The sequence below is a fragment of the Cololabis saira genome, chromosome 11, assembly GCF_033807715.1.
Source record: "Cololabis saira isolate AMF1-May2022 chromosome 11, fColSai1.1, whole genome shotgun sequence".
NCBI lineage: Eukaryota > Metazoa > Chordata > Actinopteri > Beloniformes > Belonidae > Cololabis > Cololabis saira.
In genome coordinates, this window is record NC_084597.1 from 12,023,670 (window position 1) to 12,043,173 (window position 19,504).

General features: G+C 37.0%; 2 protein-coding genes and 1 non-coding gene across 3 annotated transcripts in view; 1 reads left to right on the plus strand and 2 right to left on the minus strand.

The window, feature by feature from the left end:
• pdcl (phosducin-like) overlaps window positions 1–7,200 on the plus strand; it is a 7,515-nt gene extending 315 nt beyond the window's left edge. The window contains exons 2-4 of the mRNA XM_061733727.1: window positions 3,362–3,549; window positions 5,198–5,379; window positions 6,198–7,200. Of these exons, the coding sequence (XP_061589711.1) occupies window positions 3,375–3,549; window positions 5,198–5,379; window positions 6,198–6,761 (921 nt within the window). The 5' untranslated portion in view covers window positions 3,362–3,374 and the 3' untranslated portion in view covers window positions 6,762–7,200. The remainder of the gene's footprint in view (window positions 1–3,361; window positions 3,550–5,197; window positions 5,380–6,197) is intronic.
• Window positions 7,201–13,603: 6,403 nt separating this feature from the next.
• rpl28 (ribosomal protein L28) lies at window positions 13,604–18,492 on the minus strand. The gene is given in 5 exon segments (XM_061733728.1): window positions 13,604–13,744; window positions 13,833–13,951; window positions 15,349–15,472; window positions 18,411–18,446; window positions 18,448–18,492. Coding segments are annotated over 5 exon segments (414 nt in total). The 3' UTR covers window positions 13,604–13,654.
• Window positions 16,414–16,542, minus strand: LOC133455818 (small nucleolar RNA SNORA71). Its single transcript, XR_009783743.1, has one exon. It is a non-coding gene; the product is annotated as a small nucleolar RNA SNORA71 (small nucleolar RNA).
• Window positions 18,493–19,504: the final 1,012 nt, after the last annotated feature.

The following is a 19,504-nucleotide window of genomic DNA, read 5'->3' on the forward strand; positions in this document are numbered from 1 at the left end:
TCTTATTATTGTTGCTGAAATGTCAATGCACCTGAGGAAATATAATTTAAGGGCTGGAATACGATAGTAAACTGAGATTTTCCGGCCTCCTCCTGGCCACTGTTATAATTCATGGCAGAAATGACATTTTTTTTACTTATATTAAATAGAAACTAAGTAAAACAGCTGCTAATTACTTTTGAAAAATAAAAGCATTGTCAAAAAAGGGACAACAGCCTACTTTTGTCTCCATCTGCTCACAGCAGGATTAGAGGCGGATCAGTGAACCATAAAAGGCCCAAGTTTAATGAACTGATGTGATTAACATAAGCCAGCTATACATGTCCCAGTTTTTAGTTATTTTTAATTTAATAACCCCATTTCTATTCTTATAGCTGTCTGCCATTCTTGATTATTCATCAGTATCAACATAATAGTCTGGGGATTAGGGATGGACGGTATGGACTAAAAAATGTATCACGATAATTTCTGGCATTTATCCCGATAACGATAAAAATTACGATAAAAAAAATACCAATTCAACTCCACCTTTGTAACTATAAATCTATATCGCTCTCAGATCCGCCATGTTTGTTACACAAAAACGTCATCAACGGGAATCTTTCTTTCTTTCTTTCTTTCTTTCTTTCTTTCTTTCTTTCTTTCTTTCTTTCTTTCTTTCTTTCAGGCTCATTTCTTTCTTTCTTTCTTTCTTTCTTTCTTTCTTTCTTTCTTTCCTTCTTTCAGGCTCATTTCTTTCTTTCCTTCTTTCAGGCTCATTTCTTTCTTTCTTTCTTTCTTTCTTTCTTTCTTTCTTTCTTTCTTTCTTTCTTTCTTTCTTTCTTTCTTTCTTTCTTTCTTTCTTTCTTTCTTTCTTTCTTTCTTTCTTTCTTTCTTTCTTTCTTTCCTTCTTTCTTTCAGGCTAATTTCCTTCCTTCCTTCCTTCCTTCCTTCCTTCACGTACGTTGTGCGTCGATTTAACGCAGAACCATAAATCAGTTTTACACAAAAACCTCATCAATGGGAATTTATCGTTTTTACCGCGAGATGAAAAATTCTTATCGTGAGGAATTTTTGTGACGGTTAATCGTGAACGGTAAAATATCACCCATTCCTACTGGGGTCCATTATCAGAATCAGAATCAGCTTTATTGGCCAAGTTTGAACATGCCAGACAGGGAATTTGACTTCGGTTGTTTCGCTCACTGAACACAGATTTAAATAGTTACAAACAAATATGGCTCTTATTAACATTTATAGAATTTAAAAGTGAAAGGTGCAGCAGTATGAGGTAGTCATGGTTATTGAAAGGTGCATTGTTACAGCATATGATCAGAGGTGGGTAGAGTAGCCAAAGATTGTACTCAAGTAAAAGTACTGTTACTTCAGAATAATTTGACTCAAGTAGAAGTAAAAAGTAGTCATCCAAATAATTACTTGAGTAAAAGTAAAAAAGTACTTGGTGAAAAAACTACTCAAGTACTGAGTAACTGTAGAGTAACACCTGATTATTTTTTTATCACAACCATTCAAACAGACAAAAGTACAAAATAATCATCTTCAGGCAAATTAAATCAATAAAATTAATTAAAATTAATAAAAAATAGCTTAAATTAAGATAATCTTAAAATAAATTCAAGTACTTTAATAAAATAACAGAATAAAAAATAAATTAAGCAAAAGTAGCACAAAATTTCAAGCCTTTGTACTTTTCTTTTTTAACCAGCAGAACTAGAACAAGCCCATGAACTCATATAAACTCTGTGTGTGTTTGAGTCTGTGTAAATGTGACAAAACATGCAAAAACAAACATTTTTCCCCAAACAATCCCCTAGTGATGTCATGAGATTGACACGTACGCGGATAAAAGGGATAAAAGAAAAGTAACAGCTCAACGTAGCCTAATGTAGCGGAGTAAGAGTAACAGTTTCTTCTTCACAAATCTACTCAAGTAAAAGTAAAAAGTACAGTGATCCAAAACTACTCCTAAAAGTACAAAATTTCCCAAAACTTACTCAAGTAAATGTAACAGAGTAAATGTAACTTGTTACTACCCACCTCTGCATATGATTGTGGTTTCTTATTATTATTATTATTGCACAGTGGTTGATTACTCTGAGACTCTATGAGTGATGAGAGTTCATCGGAGCAGCAGCTTGGGGGAAGAAACTATCTCTGAGTCCGGAGGTTTTGGTGTACAGAGCTCTGTAGCGCCGTCCAGAGGGCAGGAGTTCAACCAGACTGTGTCCTGGGTGTGAGGGGTCTGCAGAGATGTTAGCTAGGGCTGGGGATCGATTCAAATGTCAAGAATCGAATCGATTCGATTCCGATTCTTAAGATTCAGAATCGATTATCAAGATTTGATTCGATTCGATTCCGATATTGATTTGGGTTAGTGTTATTAAAACTGTTTTTTGAGCTGTTGCATGAATTATATGACTGTAGTTATGCAAAATATTACTACTAGTATTATATTGAGATTAAACAGCAGATCCAGGCCAGCAAACAGAGATAGGGCCGTATGAAATCGGTTTTATTTTTTCCCACATTCCGTTTTAATTTGTTCCATTTTCGGTCTAGTTTGGTTTTTAATTTTTGAGCATTTGGTTTTTAGCATTTTTTGCAAATGTAACCCCAAGACATTATATAAAGTAATGAAATATAGACAATTTATGCAATTATAACCTAACACTTTAATGTTTTCATAGCTTTAAACATATTTAAAGGCAAAAACATGGTACCAGTTATTCTCGTGTCCAACAAAACATTCCTTTTTTGGGGATAAACAAAAAAATAACCAAAAGTTGTAATGATGAAAAAAAAAAATACATAAATAAATAAAAGGGAAAAAAAAATCGATCTTTAGACATATGAATCGATTTTTAGGAATTAATATGAGAATCGATTTAGAATTGGGAAATAGATTTTTTTCAACACAGGCCTAATGTTTACTGCCCATTTCCTGAGGTTAGTCCCAGTTATCCTCTCTGCACACCCTTTTGGTCCGTTGCAGTCTGGGCCTGTCTAGTTTGGTGGCTGATCGTGGTCAGCAGCTGCTGTGGCGGGTTAAACTTCCTGAGCTGACGCAAGAAGTACAACCTCTGCATGTTTTTGTGAGGGTAGCTCACATTAGGGACCAATTGAAGCCAAGGGAACACAGGGAGAAGATGCCAACTCCACACAGAAAGACCTAATTGTCCGTTGCAGTCTGTGAGATAAATATTAATCTCAGCCACTGTAGCAAAGCCGGTGGTAATGCTGTGTTGCAGTTAAGTGGTATGCTTGTATGAAAAGGCATGAAAGATGTTCCACTTTTTTTTTTTTTTTTTTAATGTATGGAATATGAAACCATTAAATGCATCCATTGTTCTTCTTCCCACAGGTGAACCGTTACCATGACGACTCTGGATGACAAGATACTGGGGGAGAAGCTGCAGTACTACTACAGCAGCAGTGAGGATGAAGGCAGCGACAACGAGGACGAAGAGGGAGAGCACAAGACAGTCCGTGATGCCAGTGTCGTTGAACCCGAGATAGAATACAGCGCAGATGGAAGCGCTGTCAACACTGGTAACATGGATGTTCTTATCTTTATTTTCGTGTGTGATTCACAGTATTTGAGGGGGAAAAAAACTTAAACCAACTTTGCTCAAGACTAGTGATTGATTTCCTTAACAACAGTGGTAAATATTTGAGAAATGCCGTAACACATGCATTTATCCTGTAAAATGTAAAAATAGGCCTGAGTTGAAAAGATCGATTCTCCGATTTGTAAATCGATTCTCATATTAATTCCTAAAAATCGATTCATATGTCTAAAGATCGATTTTAAAAAAAAAAAAAAAAAAAAAAAAGTTTTTTTTTTTCATCATTACAACTTTTAGTACTTTTTTGTTTATGCCCAAAAAATGAATATTTTGTTGGACACGAGAATAACTGGTGCCATGTTTTTGCCTTTTAAATATGTTTAAAGGTATGAAAACATGAAAGTTTTCAGTTTCTTTCTTTCTATACTGTCTTGGGGTTACATTTGCATAAATGTTAAAAACCAAATTCTCATAAATGGGGAAAAAACAAAAGCGATTTCTTTCGTCCTCTTTTTGCTGCCCTGGATCTGTTTGATAATTCTGCACCATGATGTTTCTGAAAGCAGTTCTATCAGCATTCTGGGAGCTGATTGGTCCTTACAGCATCATTAGCTGCCAATACTTGCTGTTTAATCTCAATATAATACTAGTATTAATATGTTGCATAACTACAGTCATATAATTCATGCAACAGCTGAAAAAACAGTTTTATTAACAGTAACCCAAATCAATATCGGATCGAATCAAAGCATGATAATTGATTCTGAATCTTAAGAATCGGAATCAAATCGATTCTTGATATTTGAATCGATCCCCAGCCCTATTTAAAAATACACAATACAACATGGCCAGCATATACCCAAACAACATCTAAATATTGTAACTTTATTCACCCAAAAGCCACAAAATTCTGGTGGAAAATTCTCGTCCACATCAATTACTCAAAGCTGCATGTAGTGTCCTCAGAAAGAAACGTTGGAGTCTTCAACTGATGTTCAGGAGTTTATTAAGTTCCTTCACACCGTAAGAGCTGCAGCAAACAGATATTAATCTTAACACTTCAAACAAATATTTACAAACATATTCATGCAATATTACCTTTGTCCTCTCTAACTGAGACACTATCACAAAAAATCAGTTGAAATCTCCGTCCGTTTAGAAAAGTATGTAAACACGCAGCAGTTGCAGCATAAAAAAAAACCCGACAACAACCGTTAACTGCGACGGAGGATATCCTGTCCGAACATTCAAAATAAGTCCTTTTCAAAATAAAATTCTCATTTCATCGTTTCAAAGGATCGTTCGTCCTTTCAACTAAAGACAGGTGCTAAAATAACATTAATCATAAATATTTATACAAGAAAAGTAACTGAAAAAAGAAGTCAAAGTAGCTTTATTGTCAATTCTTCACATGTTAAGACATACAAGGAATCGAGAGGACGTTTCCCACTTCCCTCGGTGAAACGTATAAAGTGCGCAGGCACAACAGATAGACAAGACATTCCTAAGAAAGTTCACATAAATAAATACAACATTTACTAGTACTAAGATGGTAGTGCAAAAGGCAATTTCTGTGAAAAGAAATGACCAAATAAAGGCAATTGGTCCTTTACACTGCAATTTCTTGTCAGGACCCAAGGGTGTGATCAATGACTGGAGGAAGTACAAGCAGCTGGAGGTGGAGCAGAAACAAGAGCAGAAGAAAGAGATGGAGACTCTGCTGAAGAAGCTGTCGATGACCTGCCGCTCTGACCTCGACCTGGAGAAAGACAAAGAGAAAGAGAAAGAGCTGCAGGCCAAGCTCAAAGGAAAAGTAAGCAGGATTTGGACTAAATTTCCGCTTAATTTATATTTAATACATTTTACGAGTTAATTAGATCTGGTGTAAAGTGCTTTTCTACACAAACTAATGGCAAGCTTGATGAAAAAAATCCTAAATGTTGGCTAATTGTTGAATAGTTAAGTTATCGGCACAGCATATCTTTTAAACTCCAGATGTTTTGTTTATCTTTAACTAGAACAGGGGTCGGCAACCCACGGCTCTAGAGCCGCATGCGGCTCTTTAGCGCCGCCCTAGTGGCTCCTGGAGCTTTTTCAAAAATGTTTGACCTTTTTTTCTTTTTTCCTTTCCTTTTTAATCTCGACATTTCGACTTTTTTCTTGACATTTCAACTTTTTTCTCGAAATTGTACTTCAACATTAATCTCGACATTTCGGCTTTTTTCTCGACATTTCGACTTTTCTCTCGACATTTTGACTTTTTTCTCGACATTTCGACTTTTTTCTTGAAATTTTTACTATTTCCTCGACACTCCAACTTTTTTCTCAAAATTTCAACTTTTTTCTCGACATTTCGCGTTTCGCCATTTTCCTTCATTCTAAGGCTCATACAAGACTTTTCATTTTTTGCGGCTCCAGACATATTTGTTTTTTGTGTTTTTGGTCCAATATGGCTCTTTCAACATTTTGGGTTGCCGACCCCTGAACTAGAAAGAGCCCAGATGTTTCTTTTTTTATGTGCCAGAAATTAAAATAATCAGATTTACAAAAAGCAGATGAAATACATCCTAATAAGCACATCTCTAAAAATGTTGTACTAATTGTATATTTTTCCACTGTTGTGCTTCAAAGATGACCATGCAAGAATATAACAGGCTCCAGCAAGAGGATGATGATGAAGACTTCCTCCAGCAGTATCGCATGCAGCGCATCGAAGAGATGCGGCGCCAGCTCTGCCGTGGAAAGCGCTTTGAGCAGGTCCACGAGCTTAACAGTGGCGAGGACTTCCTGGACGCTTTGGACAAAGAGGACAAAAGCATACTGATCATGATCCACATCTACGAGTCGGACATCCCGGGCTGCGAGGCCATGCGTGGCAGCCTGATGTGTCTGGCGCAGGAATACCCTCTGGTGAAGTTCTGCAGCGTGCGCAGCTCGGCCATCAGCACCAGTGCATTGTTCAGAGACAGTGCTCTGCCCGCCCTGCTGGTTTACAAAGGAGGGGACCTGATTGGGAACTTTGTGCGGCTCACGGACCAGCTCGGCGACGACTTCTTTGCTGTGGACCTGGAGGCCCTGCTGCAGGAGTACGGCCTGCTGCCCGACAAGTCCCCCGTCGGCCCAAAGACACTTCGCAATGGAGCAATAACACAGAGCAATGTGAGTGATGAAGACTCTGACCTTGACATAGACTAGAGCCGTATTATAACATGCTTTATACTCAATCTGCATGGACTTTACATCATATTTATGTTTGTGGACCCCCTGTAGTGATTATGGAGCAGAACACAATGTAAATGCACACATATCACACCTTCAGCTGTTTCACATCATTCCATTGTAAACATAAGTTACAGTTAATATTAGCTACTATGATTATCATGTTATGCATGGTGGAAATTCTGTACGTAGTGTGGGCAAAATTTTTTGAGTTGTGGCTTTCAAATATTTATTAAAAAAAGAAAAACATTCCTTTGCTTTGTTTCATCTCCACCTCATTATTTGTGTTTGACTTTGCAGAATGTAAAACCTTCAAACTGACCCTTTTAGTTGATTTTATAACTTTTTTATGTGCTGTACCATTTCAAATAGTTGGGAAAATAAACTGCAACATGTTTGGATTCACTGCTTGTTATATTTGCATTCATGTTCTTTTTTTTTTCAAGGCAGGAATTCATTGTTACAAAAGTTTTAACTAGGCCTGTGTGGAAAAAATCAATTTTCTGATTCTAAATCGATTCTCATATTAATTTCTAAAAATCGATTTGTATCTCCAAAGATTTTTTTTTTTCTTTGATTAAATTTTTTTTTTTTTTTTTTTCCCATCATTACATTTTTGCCTGGTGAACTTTAATCCCAGTAGTCCAAGTAGTTTTGAAAACTCCTAAACTAAATGAACTTTTCTTTAGAGAAAATGCTGGACATTTCAGCTTAAATTTCTAAATGTTATATTAGTTCAATGAAGTTCATATTATCTATATTTACTATAGCTTGTTTGGTTTCTCTGTTATCGGACACGGTTTGTCATGAAATACCTGAAAAATGCCGGGTGCTTCATGTCCAGCTGTGTGTCTGGTGACAGAATAAATCAGACCAGCTAAAATAATTAGTTTACTGCTTGAGCTGTTGCAGTTTCTTAATTTTTTTGCACTTTAAATGGATATTGAAATGCCTATTTGAGTTATTTATTTCTTAGTTATTTCACAATAATTATTGTGAAATTATTATTTCACTAGTTATTTTACAGTCATATAATCCAGGAAACACTAACCCAAATCAATATCGAATCGAATCGGATCGAATCAGATGGTGATAATCGATTCTGAAACTTAAGAATCGGAATCGAATCGATTCTTGACATTTGAATCGATCCCCAGCTCTAGTTTTAACCTTTCAGCTTTACAAGAAAATAAACAGCCAGACATCAGGACTGCACTATCAATGATCAATTCTTGTACCAGGCAGATGCTGCTCTACATCAATGATTATAATGGTAAAGGGTTCACAATAAAATCACCTAGCCTCTGTTGTACCTGGAGGAGAACTTTGTTGTGTCCTTCACCTGAAATTGACTCATGAGTTATCTTGTGATATGCTGCCCTCATGTGGTCAGAAGTGATATTGCTACACTAGTTTTAAAATGATCAGGATTAAGGATTAAATGTTAACCACCTAAATATCAAGCAGAGGCGTCAATTGGGTACGGCAGCCGCCACACCTTGGCTTCAAGGGAAAATGTAAATGTTTGTTTTTTTAATACATTTATGGAATTACTCTGTGTCTATTTGTATTGATTATTCTATTACTTAATACATATAGAATAACTACAAATGCATATCAGAACATGATCGATTTCACTAGTTATCATACACTGCAAAAACTCAAAATCTTAACAAGAATATTTATCTTATTTCTAGTTAAAATGTCTAATTTATAGTCAAAAATCTCATTAAATTTAAGACAAGACTCAAAAACAACCATTTTCACCTGTTTCAAGTAGATTTTCACTTAAAATAAGTAGAAAAATCTGCCAGTGGAACAAGATTTTTTTGCTTGTAATGAGAAGATAAATCTTGTCCCACTGGCAGATTTTTCTACTTATTTCAAGTGAAATTTTACTTGAAACAGGTGAACATGGTAAAATAAGTTATTTTTCTGGTGATGACTCTTGTTTTAAGTGTAATGAGATTTTTTGACAAAAAATTAGACATTTTAACTAGAAATAAGACAAATATTCCTTTTTTTTTACTTTTTGCAGTGAGCGAGACTGCATTTGAAAAAGTTCCAATTTTCTTGACCACACAGATAAGCTCCATAGCAGACTTCTGTGATGAGTATTTGCTGGACATGTTGATTGATACTCTAGTTAAGTTCTGTGACTCGTAACCTTGCCATACCTTAGCTTCCACTGAATTGACGCCACTGATATCAAGCAATCAAAAAAATTATACAAAAATCAACAAATGTATCTTTATTTGTACTTTTTTTTCCCTCCCCCCTCTGTTTCTGTAGTTGCAAAACAGCTTAATCAGGTTGCTGAGTTTATTTGCCAGGCTTTACTGAGGTCAGACGAGCCACCAGTTAGCTGTTGTGATTCAGTTTTTTTCTGCTCTGACACACCAGCCTAAACTTTCCAGTTCAGTAAATACTCCAGAGGTGATGTGTCCAGCATAGATAGATAAGGTCATCTCATTGAATCCTGCTGGCTCAATAATCACTTGGAACAGAGCGAGAGCAGGGAGGCAGTGATCCCTGCAGCATCAAAACTTCCTGTCTGAGCAAATTTCACTGCATGCTTTATTCCTGCTGGCCCCAAAAAAAATACCAAAGCCAACTTTGCATGTGAAACTAAACAATGTGGAGCACAGTAACAGTTCTGACTAGGGGTGGGTATTGCGAAGGACCTCACGATACGATACGCATCACGATACTTGAGCCACGATACGATACACATTGCGATATCCCGATTATGCGATATCCCGATTATTATATTCTACATAGTTCACAGAAAATTTTAAAAATGCATTACACATCTTAAAATCCAAGTTGTATAAATGTACATCAGATGATAGTGATGGATCTTAAAATCCGAGTTGCACGTTCATCAGATTATAGTGACAATTCATGGGACAAACTGAGTCAAAACAATGTTTTATTATAACTATACAAGCTAAAGTTACAACATATTTGTATATGTTTTTCATATTATTTACATCATATGAAATTAACATTAAATTTAGTATGAGGTTGCTTTAATTATGTGGCAAATGATAATAAACACAAGAAAGATGGGTACTAAAACCAAGGACAGGCACAGTGATCAGTCAGTATAGATATAAATCCATAAATAAATAAACCTCTGTCCATTATTTTTCATTTTTTAAGGACAGGCAATTGTGTTATATAAAAAATAAATTATAAAATGAAAAAAACGTGAAATAAAACCTGAGCTCAGTGCAGGGCCCTCCCGGGGTTGGTAGAGAGTGGCAATGCCCAGGACTTAGGTAGGAGCACTGGGTGATATAATGGGATAAAAAAAAAATCAAAAAAATCGATATTCATATTTTGAATATCGATATTGAATCGGCTGGAAAAGTATCGCGATATTTTTGCCCACCCCTAGTTCTGACAAGAGGCTAATGTAGCCTACAAACAGCTAAGCAGCAGCAGGGTGATGCAGGGTAACACCACCAGCAGGAGGAGAGCTGTTTCTTCATGGAACGGGGCAGCTGAGTCGTGCAGCTCATGTCCACAAAAGGCATGCTCCAATAGCAGATGAGTTTCTGCACTCATGCCTGCTGTGAAGGAGGGAAAATACCATCTCATTATCTCATACTGGACTCAAGTTTCATCTGATAATCTATAAACTTATTTTTGGTTTAATTCTAGTCGAAAAACATGTCATCGTCCCCTTTCATTTGCACCCTGGATGACCTTGAAATCTAGGCTGAACTGTCATGCACCGTCCGCTGCCCGACTACATTTACTGCAATGTTTCAGTGAACTGTAAAGATACACACCGTGTTGTGACCATTCTTCCCAGAGATGTTGAGCATCCTCACCGTGGTGTTCGTGATGATCTGGGTCTGCATTTGAAACACAGTCAACTTTGTTAATATGTAATAGACTAGGATAGGTTACAAAACTGCAAGAAAAGCAACCCTGTGGGTTAGGGATGGGCGATATTTTACAGTTCACGATATACCGTCGAAAAAATTCCTCACGATAAGAATTTGTCATCTCGCGGTAAAAACGATAAATTCCCGTTGATTTTTTTATTGTGTAAAGCTGATTTATGGTTCTGCGTTAAATCCACGCACAACGTACGTGAAGGAAGGAAGGAAGGGAGGGAGAAAAGAGGAAGGGAAGAAGGAAGGAGAGAGCAGGAGGAAAGAAGGAAGGAAGGGAAAAAAGAAGGAAGGAAGGAAGGAAGGAAGGAAGGAAGGAAGGAAGGAAGGAAAGGGGAGAAGGAAGGGAGAAAACAAGGAAAGGAGGAAGGAAGGAAGGAAGGGAGAAAAGAGGAAGGGAAGAAGGAAGGAGAGAGCAGGAGGACAGAAGCAAGGAAGGGAAAAAGGAAGGAAGGAAGGAAGGAAATGAGCCTGAAAGAAAGAAAGAAATAAAAGAAAGAAAGAAAGAAAGAAAGAAAGAAAGAAAGAAAGAAAGAAAGAAAGAAAGAAAGAAAGAAAGAAAGAAAGAAAGAAAGAAAGAAAGAAAAAAGGAAAAATTCCCGTTGATGACGTTTTTATGTAACAAACATGGCGGATCTGAGAGCGAGATAGATTTATAGTTGAAAAGGTGGAGTTGAATTGGTATTTTTTTTATCGTCATTTTTATCGTTATCGGGATAAATGCCAGAAATTATCGTGATACATTTTTTAGTCCATACCGCCCATCTCTACTCTACCTGCAAAGAGAAGAGGTAAGAGAAAATCAGACGCCATGTATGGTTGGTATGCGTGAGAAAGTGAAGGCAGCAGGGAAAGGATTAAGAGACGTAACACTATCAGTAAATGAAACATCTGTTTTGACCTTGAATGCCAGGATTTCATAAAACCTTTGCATTTTAAAAGTGACGTGGACTCATTAAGCATCCTACTTTCTACTCAATTCAGAGCTTTTATGACTTACAAAGAAGGTATGCATCCTAAAATACAGAGCTGTTACAAAATACTTTTGTATTAGGTATAAAATTAGCCGTTTTAATATCTAAAGTAGTGTTACTCCTTCGTTTTGTTGATACATACAAACATTTTTTATGCATAAATGAAGAAGAGGACTCCGTACCATTTGCGTGATGCCAGAGCATCCGTTTTAGCTCCCTGAGGGCTTGAGTGAGGTTCTCCAGTTGGTCATGGAGGTGGATGTTCTCCTCTATCAAGGTATGGATCGTATCCTGCAGCTCAAAGCACCAACTTCCAAACACCAGCAGAGTCAGAGGAACCAGCAGCACGGGCCTCAGTCCCCTCATAGCTGTCACTAGAAACAGGCCGAGTCACATCCTCACCGGCACCAGGGCGTCCCCCTTCAGTGGCACGTCTGAATCCCTGGATGATTGTTACAGGATGCTTTATCAGCTTAGACCCTACAGGGCTGGAGAGGCGGGTGGGGGAGTGATAACAGTTGGATCATTAATTCCAAAGCCACGTGTGGAAAGAAGCCAGGGGGCTGCTTTAAATCCATTTAATGATTTCACTTCAGTAAGTATGGCAACAGAAAGCTTGTTTGCCTCGACATTATTTTTTAAATGGACTAAATACAAAATAAAAAGAACAAATTGTTTTTAGATGCATGTTTGAAATACCAAAAACAATGATGTTAGTTGCACAAAGTGATCATGCATCATCTCAATATGGGAGTTTTATCATTTCTGCTGCATGTACAGTAATGTCACCCAACATCTTTATAACTGTTCATCTAATCTAAAGTTCATGTATGTGCAAACACTTTAAAAAATTGTAGAAACTCTATTTTTTTAGTCCCTGCATCAGTATCTAAATCAAAGCGAAGCTGAATACATTGTCAGGGTGCTTGCTCTTTTTCCAAATTAAAATTCCAGACTTTTCCCAGACCTTTTTAAAACTGATTTTTTTTTCCCCAAGACCTTAACTTTACGTACTTGTATACTTGTGTGCCTACTGCCTACTTCATTGGTTGAGATTGTACCAATTGTGTTTATTAGAAATGTTTGTTAGAATTTTTTATAGGCTAGTATTCAATGAACGAATGCATTATTCACAGTAAATTGTTTTTACTGATGAAAACGTTTCGAAACATGAAAATCACAAGTACATGAATTTCACATCAAACAAGTGTCACGAAGACTATCTATAAAAACACATGAACAAATGGATGAATGTAGGTAGAATTCAGTCTCTTCACTCGCATCTTATTTTTTCTGTCCTTAACATGACTGATCTTATCTTTATGTTATCTCATTTTAACTTCTGAACCAGCTGTATCACAACACATAAAAGTGCATATTTGACCTAGCTCACTTGGTAAGAACAAAAAATAAACTATTTTTATATTTTAGTTAAATAAACTATACGTTTTATAGCCTACCTTTCTATTTCTCATTTCACAATGCCTTTGAGCATACTGTAAAATTATATACATTTTTTCCCCATACTTTTAAGACTTTCACACAAAATTCAAGACTTTTCAAGGTCTGGAAAACAGTGTTTCAAAATTCAAGACTTATTAAGACTTTCAAGACTTGCGCAAGCACCCTGATTGTGGGAGCAAATAAAACAACTTTAAGTCCCTCCCAAGTGTCTAAAATGTCTAATTTCAGCTCTCTTAAGCCTCTGAAGTTTAACCTGGTGGGAACAAACTTGGAAATAGGTCAGTGAAAGCGATTGTCCACTTAGTGACCCACTTGTGACTGCAAAAATCATTCACATTAGGATGAGGGATGTTAAATGAACAGGCGAAAATGACCCAACAGGAAAAGAAAAAAGCCACTGTGCCCCCCCTCCACAATTATACCTTCATCACCCCACATGAAACCAAGGTAAGACAAGACTCGGAACAATACAGCGTTTGCAAGATGAAAAGCTTTTATTTTTTGTCATGTGTCTTGCATCAGTTTATGCAGTCTTGGTTGCCCTGGTACGCTTCTTTTTGACCACAACTGGCTTCTGACTCTTCAGAATAGCGCTGGCGCGACGTAGGGCAGCCTGAAGAAACAAAATACATGTTTAAAATATAGAAACAACCAAAATGTATACTCTAACTCTGCCATCCTAAACCGGAGGTTCAGCTCACCATGCGCATGTCTTTCCTGTAGTTGTTCTTGCGGATGATGTGCCTCAGGCTGTTGAGGGTGGCCCGGGAGTTCTTGTTGATGGTGATCTTTTCATAAGAGGTGGCAGGTTTGTGCTGGCCTGTGCAACATTGAAAAGAAAAAGAAAATATGAAGATAATGCTAATTTGTCTACAGTAGCAGAATTATTCAAAAACAACCAACGAGAACTGAAATCTTTGCTCCACTAGTGTCAGAACAGCGCTCAAACATGCCTTATGGGTAAAAGAATGAGCAGCTCCGCTCTGAATAATCAGAAGGGATTAGGAAATGGTCTCCAGTCTCTAGATTAGGGCTGAAATGATTCCTCGAATAATTCGATTACAAAAAATGATCGAGGAATTTTCTCTGCCTCGAGGAATCGTTTAATTTTGCAGCTCAAAGCAGGTATTTCACCCGGACTACATTTAATTTTTGTAACATGCCATGCTCAGTCTGCAATGGCCCAGATGGGAGACACATGTAGCTCAGTTCTTAACTTTTATTTTTAATCCACTCTATATTCTTCTGGTCCGTTCTCCTATATGTTCCCCCTCTAACCCGGGACATACATTGGTTCCTCTAAACATCTGTTCCCACTACAGTTTAAAAAAAAATAAATCTGTCAAGTTGTTAATGAGAAACAGGGGTGGGATTAAATACGTTTTCTTCTTCCCACTCCCTTTCGAGTTTTGACGAATTAATTTGTATTTTGAACCTGCACCTGATAAACCTGATAAAAGGTATTTGTTTAATTTTATGTTGCACGCAGGTAACTTATGTTATGTTTATTGCTCAAAATAAATATGAATTGATTGATTGAACTAAAAGAAAAGGCAGAAAATGTCAGAAAAATCAAAATGTAATAAAGCTAGTTGGATAGTTTTCAATTATAGCTCCTTAGTCATTCATGGATAAAACAAGCAGCACTGGTGTCTAATGTGCTCCAATACAGCAGGTCTCATAAGTTTATTTTGAATACTGCCAAAACTCAAAATCTTATACTTGAACTTAAAACTTAACTAGAACTTAAAATTTGCTTGACACAAATGAAAGTTCAATTGAAACACGTGGGAAAAACACCCAACCTTTAAGTTGTGTGTGTTATCAGATGTAATGGCATTTTTAGGTTAGAAATAAGATTTCTTAGTAAGATCCTTAGTTTTTTAAGTGAAGGCAGTGAATTTGGTCAACTGGTGTAAGTTCAGGGGTTTTAAATGCACAGCCATGAACCTACTGTATTATATAATTTAGTCTTAGTAATATCAATTCTAATATCAACATCTTATGTATATTTATAATTGCTCTTTAACTAAACAAAAATATGTTTTATCAGATTAACCTATGGAATTTTCAGTAGAAAACTCGATTACTAAAATATTCGATAGCTGCAGCCCTAGAAAGGATTAGGAAATGGTTTCCAGTCTCTAGATTTACAATTATACAAATCAACCATCGGCACTCACTCAAATTATGAAGAAAAGAGATTATATAGTTTACCTGCACGCTTCTTCAGCACCACCACGACACCCTTGCCATCGGCAGCTGGCTGCACACCGACGGTCTTCTTGTGCACCAAACCATTGAAGCGGAAGGAATTTCTTGCCTTCAGATTGTTGGGCTCCTGCAATGGCAGTGTCATTCGTTAAAAACCTGTTTGCATTAATTACTATAAACTATCATAACCTTCCTGGCCCATACGATCATTTTATAAAGCTACTACAATGAGGAGGAGTGCCTAACTTTACTGGGTCATTATTTCAGGATTCATGAGGTTGACAGCAGTTGAATATTGAAAGTCTTGTATTTACACAAAAAGCCCAACTGCTAGAAACTTAGCTAATCCATAATTTTCTAAACATTTTCTTAAAATCACTTGTCTCTCCATGTCATCTCCCTCTATTGCTAACTTCCTTATCCACCTGTTTCACGTGCCTCTCATGGGGGATGGCTGAACTCGCATGCAATTGGTCTGTAAGGTCTGATAAACAAATGCCGTGAAGACTAGGAAAGCCGCGCTGGTAAAAATAGAAGTGCCCCGCCAAAATGTACAATCCCTCAGTAATTTATTGATTATAGGTCGGGTACTGCATAGGATGGCTTCTGGGTCTGGACCACGGACCGCCTGTTAGCGACCTCTGCCCTAAGCCTTTGAGATCATATGATAATCACAAAGTAGTTTAAACATGTGTATGTCACCACGTCATCTTTTCCGGATTATACATTTATAACGGACGAATAGCGTCAAAGCAAATGAGCTTGTCAATTTCCCTGAGGGATAATCCCAAAGGGATTAATAAAGTCATCTGAAAAAATATTTTCTGAGGTGGAGGGGGGTGTTGGAGCTGGTTATTCTGCTAGAGGACTTTGGGACTAGTTAGTAATCGTGTCAATCCTTAAAAGCACTGGAGTCAATCCTCCAATAGTGTAGAAATAGCGGTAGTGCAGTCGCCACACATATCTGATCTCAGCTGATGGATGAAAACATTTATAGTGAGTTCGACATCAGCATGTAAAATAAGCAGCTGAACCAGGGGCCGGATTCACAAAACATTTTTTTTTTTTTGTCAGGGAGCGTCAGGGTTGAAAAGGAACCAAAACATCCTTTTAACACGGGAAATGCTCCTTAGGTTGATTTTCCTGTACTATCAATGACCTGGCGACAAACACACCATAGTCACTTTCGATACAGGATTCACAAAACATTCTTAAGAAGAAAAATCTTCTGAAGTGTCATTTTTTTTCTTAAGTTCAGTCTTAAGAAGAAAAAAGAGAAGTCATATTCTCCAAAAAAGTTCTTAAGTATTTTCTCAACTTTCTTCTTAAGTTTCTTTTTAAGAAAAAAACTTAAGAATAAATGGTATTCTTGAAATAAAAGTTCTCAAATTTGTTCTTCACCTTTTTCTTAACTTTAAGACAACCTTGACCTGTCTTAAAGTTTCTTCTGTGAAAAGGTAAGCCTCTAAATCACCTTTTTCAACACATTTTAGGCAAGTTTAGACTAGTAGGTCATAGTTTGAGGATATACTTTGTAATTAATTACACAAAGAGCTTGTTAACTGTTTGTTAGCATGTTAGTTATCGTGGTAGTTAATTATTATTTATTTCCCCAATAGTATTTTTTTTTTCGCACATTAATCTCATAATAATCATAACCTCAAGCTCCTGCCTTAAAAAGTTCCTGCATCTTTTTCTCCTTCTCCATGTTTAGTGAGTGACTCACGGTTAAGACCCAAACTATCTGTATATATGACATATTTTAAGAAGTTCTTAAGTAGGAAAAATAAGAAATTCGTAAGAAATGACAGTTCTTTAGAAAATATTGAGGAATTGCACTTAAGAAGTTCTTAATTTTAGATCTTAAGACATCTCTTAAGATCGTTATTAAGAACATATTGGTGAATCCGGCCCCAGGATTGGACTGATGTTCTACAACTCAAGCGAGATTAAATAATTAGGTTTGTTTTGGGGTCTCGGTTTAGGCGGTCATGAGTACAAGTCTAGGGCACTCTGGGAAGAATAGCATTATAATACATCTTAATCTTGATTCATCTCAGCTGAATTTATAGTCCATGGTCCAGAGCCCAAAATTTCACTTGTCAGTACCACCCAAGGTGACCAAACTTACTTATGATTTTTGAACATATCCATGTCTGTATATGATATTTTCGGTAAGATAACCCTTCTTGAGTGGCAGCTGGATCAGAGTTATCAGCTCATGAAGTTACCCACCCCCTTCAGAAAATTACATTTCAGATGCTGCTGCATATCCTGGTTTAGACTCATGTACAGGATATCTGTCAATATTTCACAATATCGTCTTTGGTATCATTTTAAAGGGGACATTTTAAGCATTCATTCAAGCTAAGATGAGAATCTTTCTGACCAACATAGAGTTCACTGCAGCCCTTTGAACTATAAACAACACACTTTTTTACACAATTTTCGCCTAAATGATACACTATCTTTTAGCCCTGTGTCATCTAGGAACAACAGACACACACAATACAAAAACTGGAATACTCACAGGACCATAAGGATTCAGGAAATGTTTAATATACCCCATAGTATATTGTTGTTACCGGTCATTGTGAGCTTTAAACTAGAAGAGCATCATTAGGCTCCTATGAAACTATAACAGCCGCTAGGCTGATGTCACAAACTGGTCCTTATCATGCAAATACAGGACATAACAATGAGATGAGGAACCAGCTTAGTTTTATAAACAATAGAGACACAAAATGCAAAATATACAACAAAAAAAAATACAAAAACTGGAATACTCACAGGACCATAAGGATTCAGGAAATGTATAATAAACCCCAATTTAGAATCATCAATTAACCTGAATGGGGTGGGTAACTTCATGAGCTGATAACTATGATCCAGCTGCCTCTCAGGAAGGGTTATCATACCAGAATATAATCAATAGACATGGATAATTTCAAAAATCATAAGTTTAGTCACCTTGAGTGGTGCTGATATCTGGTCTGGCCCATGGACTAATAGAGGAAAATCCCCGACTGTAATGATGGTGAAACCTTTACAGGTGAGTAACTTACGGTGCTGTAGGTCTGTCCGTTCCTCTTGATGAGGAAGGCTGGAGCAGTTCCTGATAACCATCCACTGCAAATGGGACGACATGGTGAACCTGGTTTACACAATTAAAATAAAAAATAAGATTTATTAAATAAGTATAGCTGGTAAAACACGAGTTAAAGCCACTTTAAAACAATTGCAAATTGCTCAACTGCTCATTTATGACGCATGTTTTGACTATATTTCCTGAGTTTCACGATTAAAACTAGTTCAATGTAATAATAAAGAGAAAGTAAACCAATGGTAAGGACATACAAATCATTTAAAACTGTTTTACTCTAATGGACAGGGGTGCACACAAGCCGGGACTCCAGGGACAGTCTACTACACGTTTTAGATGTTTCTGCCTCAACACAACCCTGATAGACAAGGCTGTGCCACCAACAGAGTTGTGTAAATGTTGATGACGACCAGTGATTAGAATCAGGTGTGTTGAAGACAGGGAAACATCTAAAACATGCAGTAGACTAGCCCTCGAGTCCCGGCTTGTGTGCACCCCTGCTAATGGAGCTACATTAGCTCCTGCAGACAACGTGGCCTAGCGGGCTGCGACAGGCTCATATCTCTCCTCCTACACATTGTAACCACACATTTACTGCCACAAAAGGTCTACAACATCGCAAATAAGAATATTATGCTCTTAAATCCCCGTTAAAACATACGCAGATAAAGAATATATCGACTTTGTCAGGCAGCTGAAGGCAGCAGATGCGACCACGTTACCTTGCGAGGGAGAAAGAGGAGCGGAGAGACCGGAAACCGCAGCACATGGGCAGATTCATCCGCGCAAAAGCTAAAGCCTTAAAAAAAAACTTTATTATCTCAGGCCAGGCAAGGTTCAATTAAAATCAATAACATATACCCAGTAGCCCAATTTCTTAAGAGAAGATTCAAGTTTGAGGTTGATCCCTGCACTTTTTGCAATTCTGATGATGAAACATTGGAGCACTTGTTTTTTTCCTGCCATTATTCACAACAATTTTGGATACATATTAAAAACTGGTTATCCTTAAAATTGAAGTTTCCTTCTCTAAACATTTCCCACATCTTATTATAT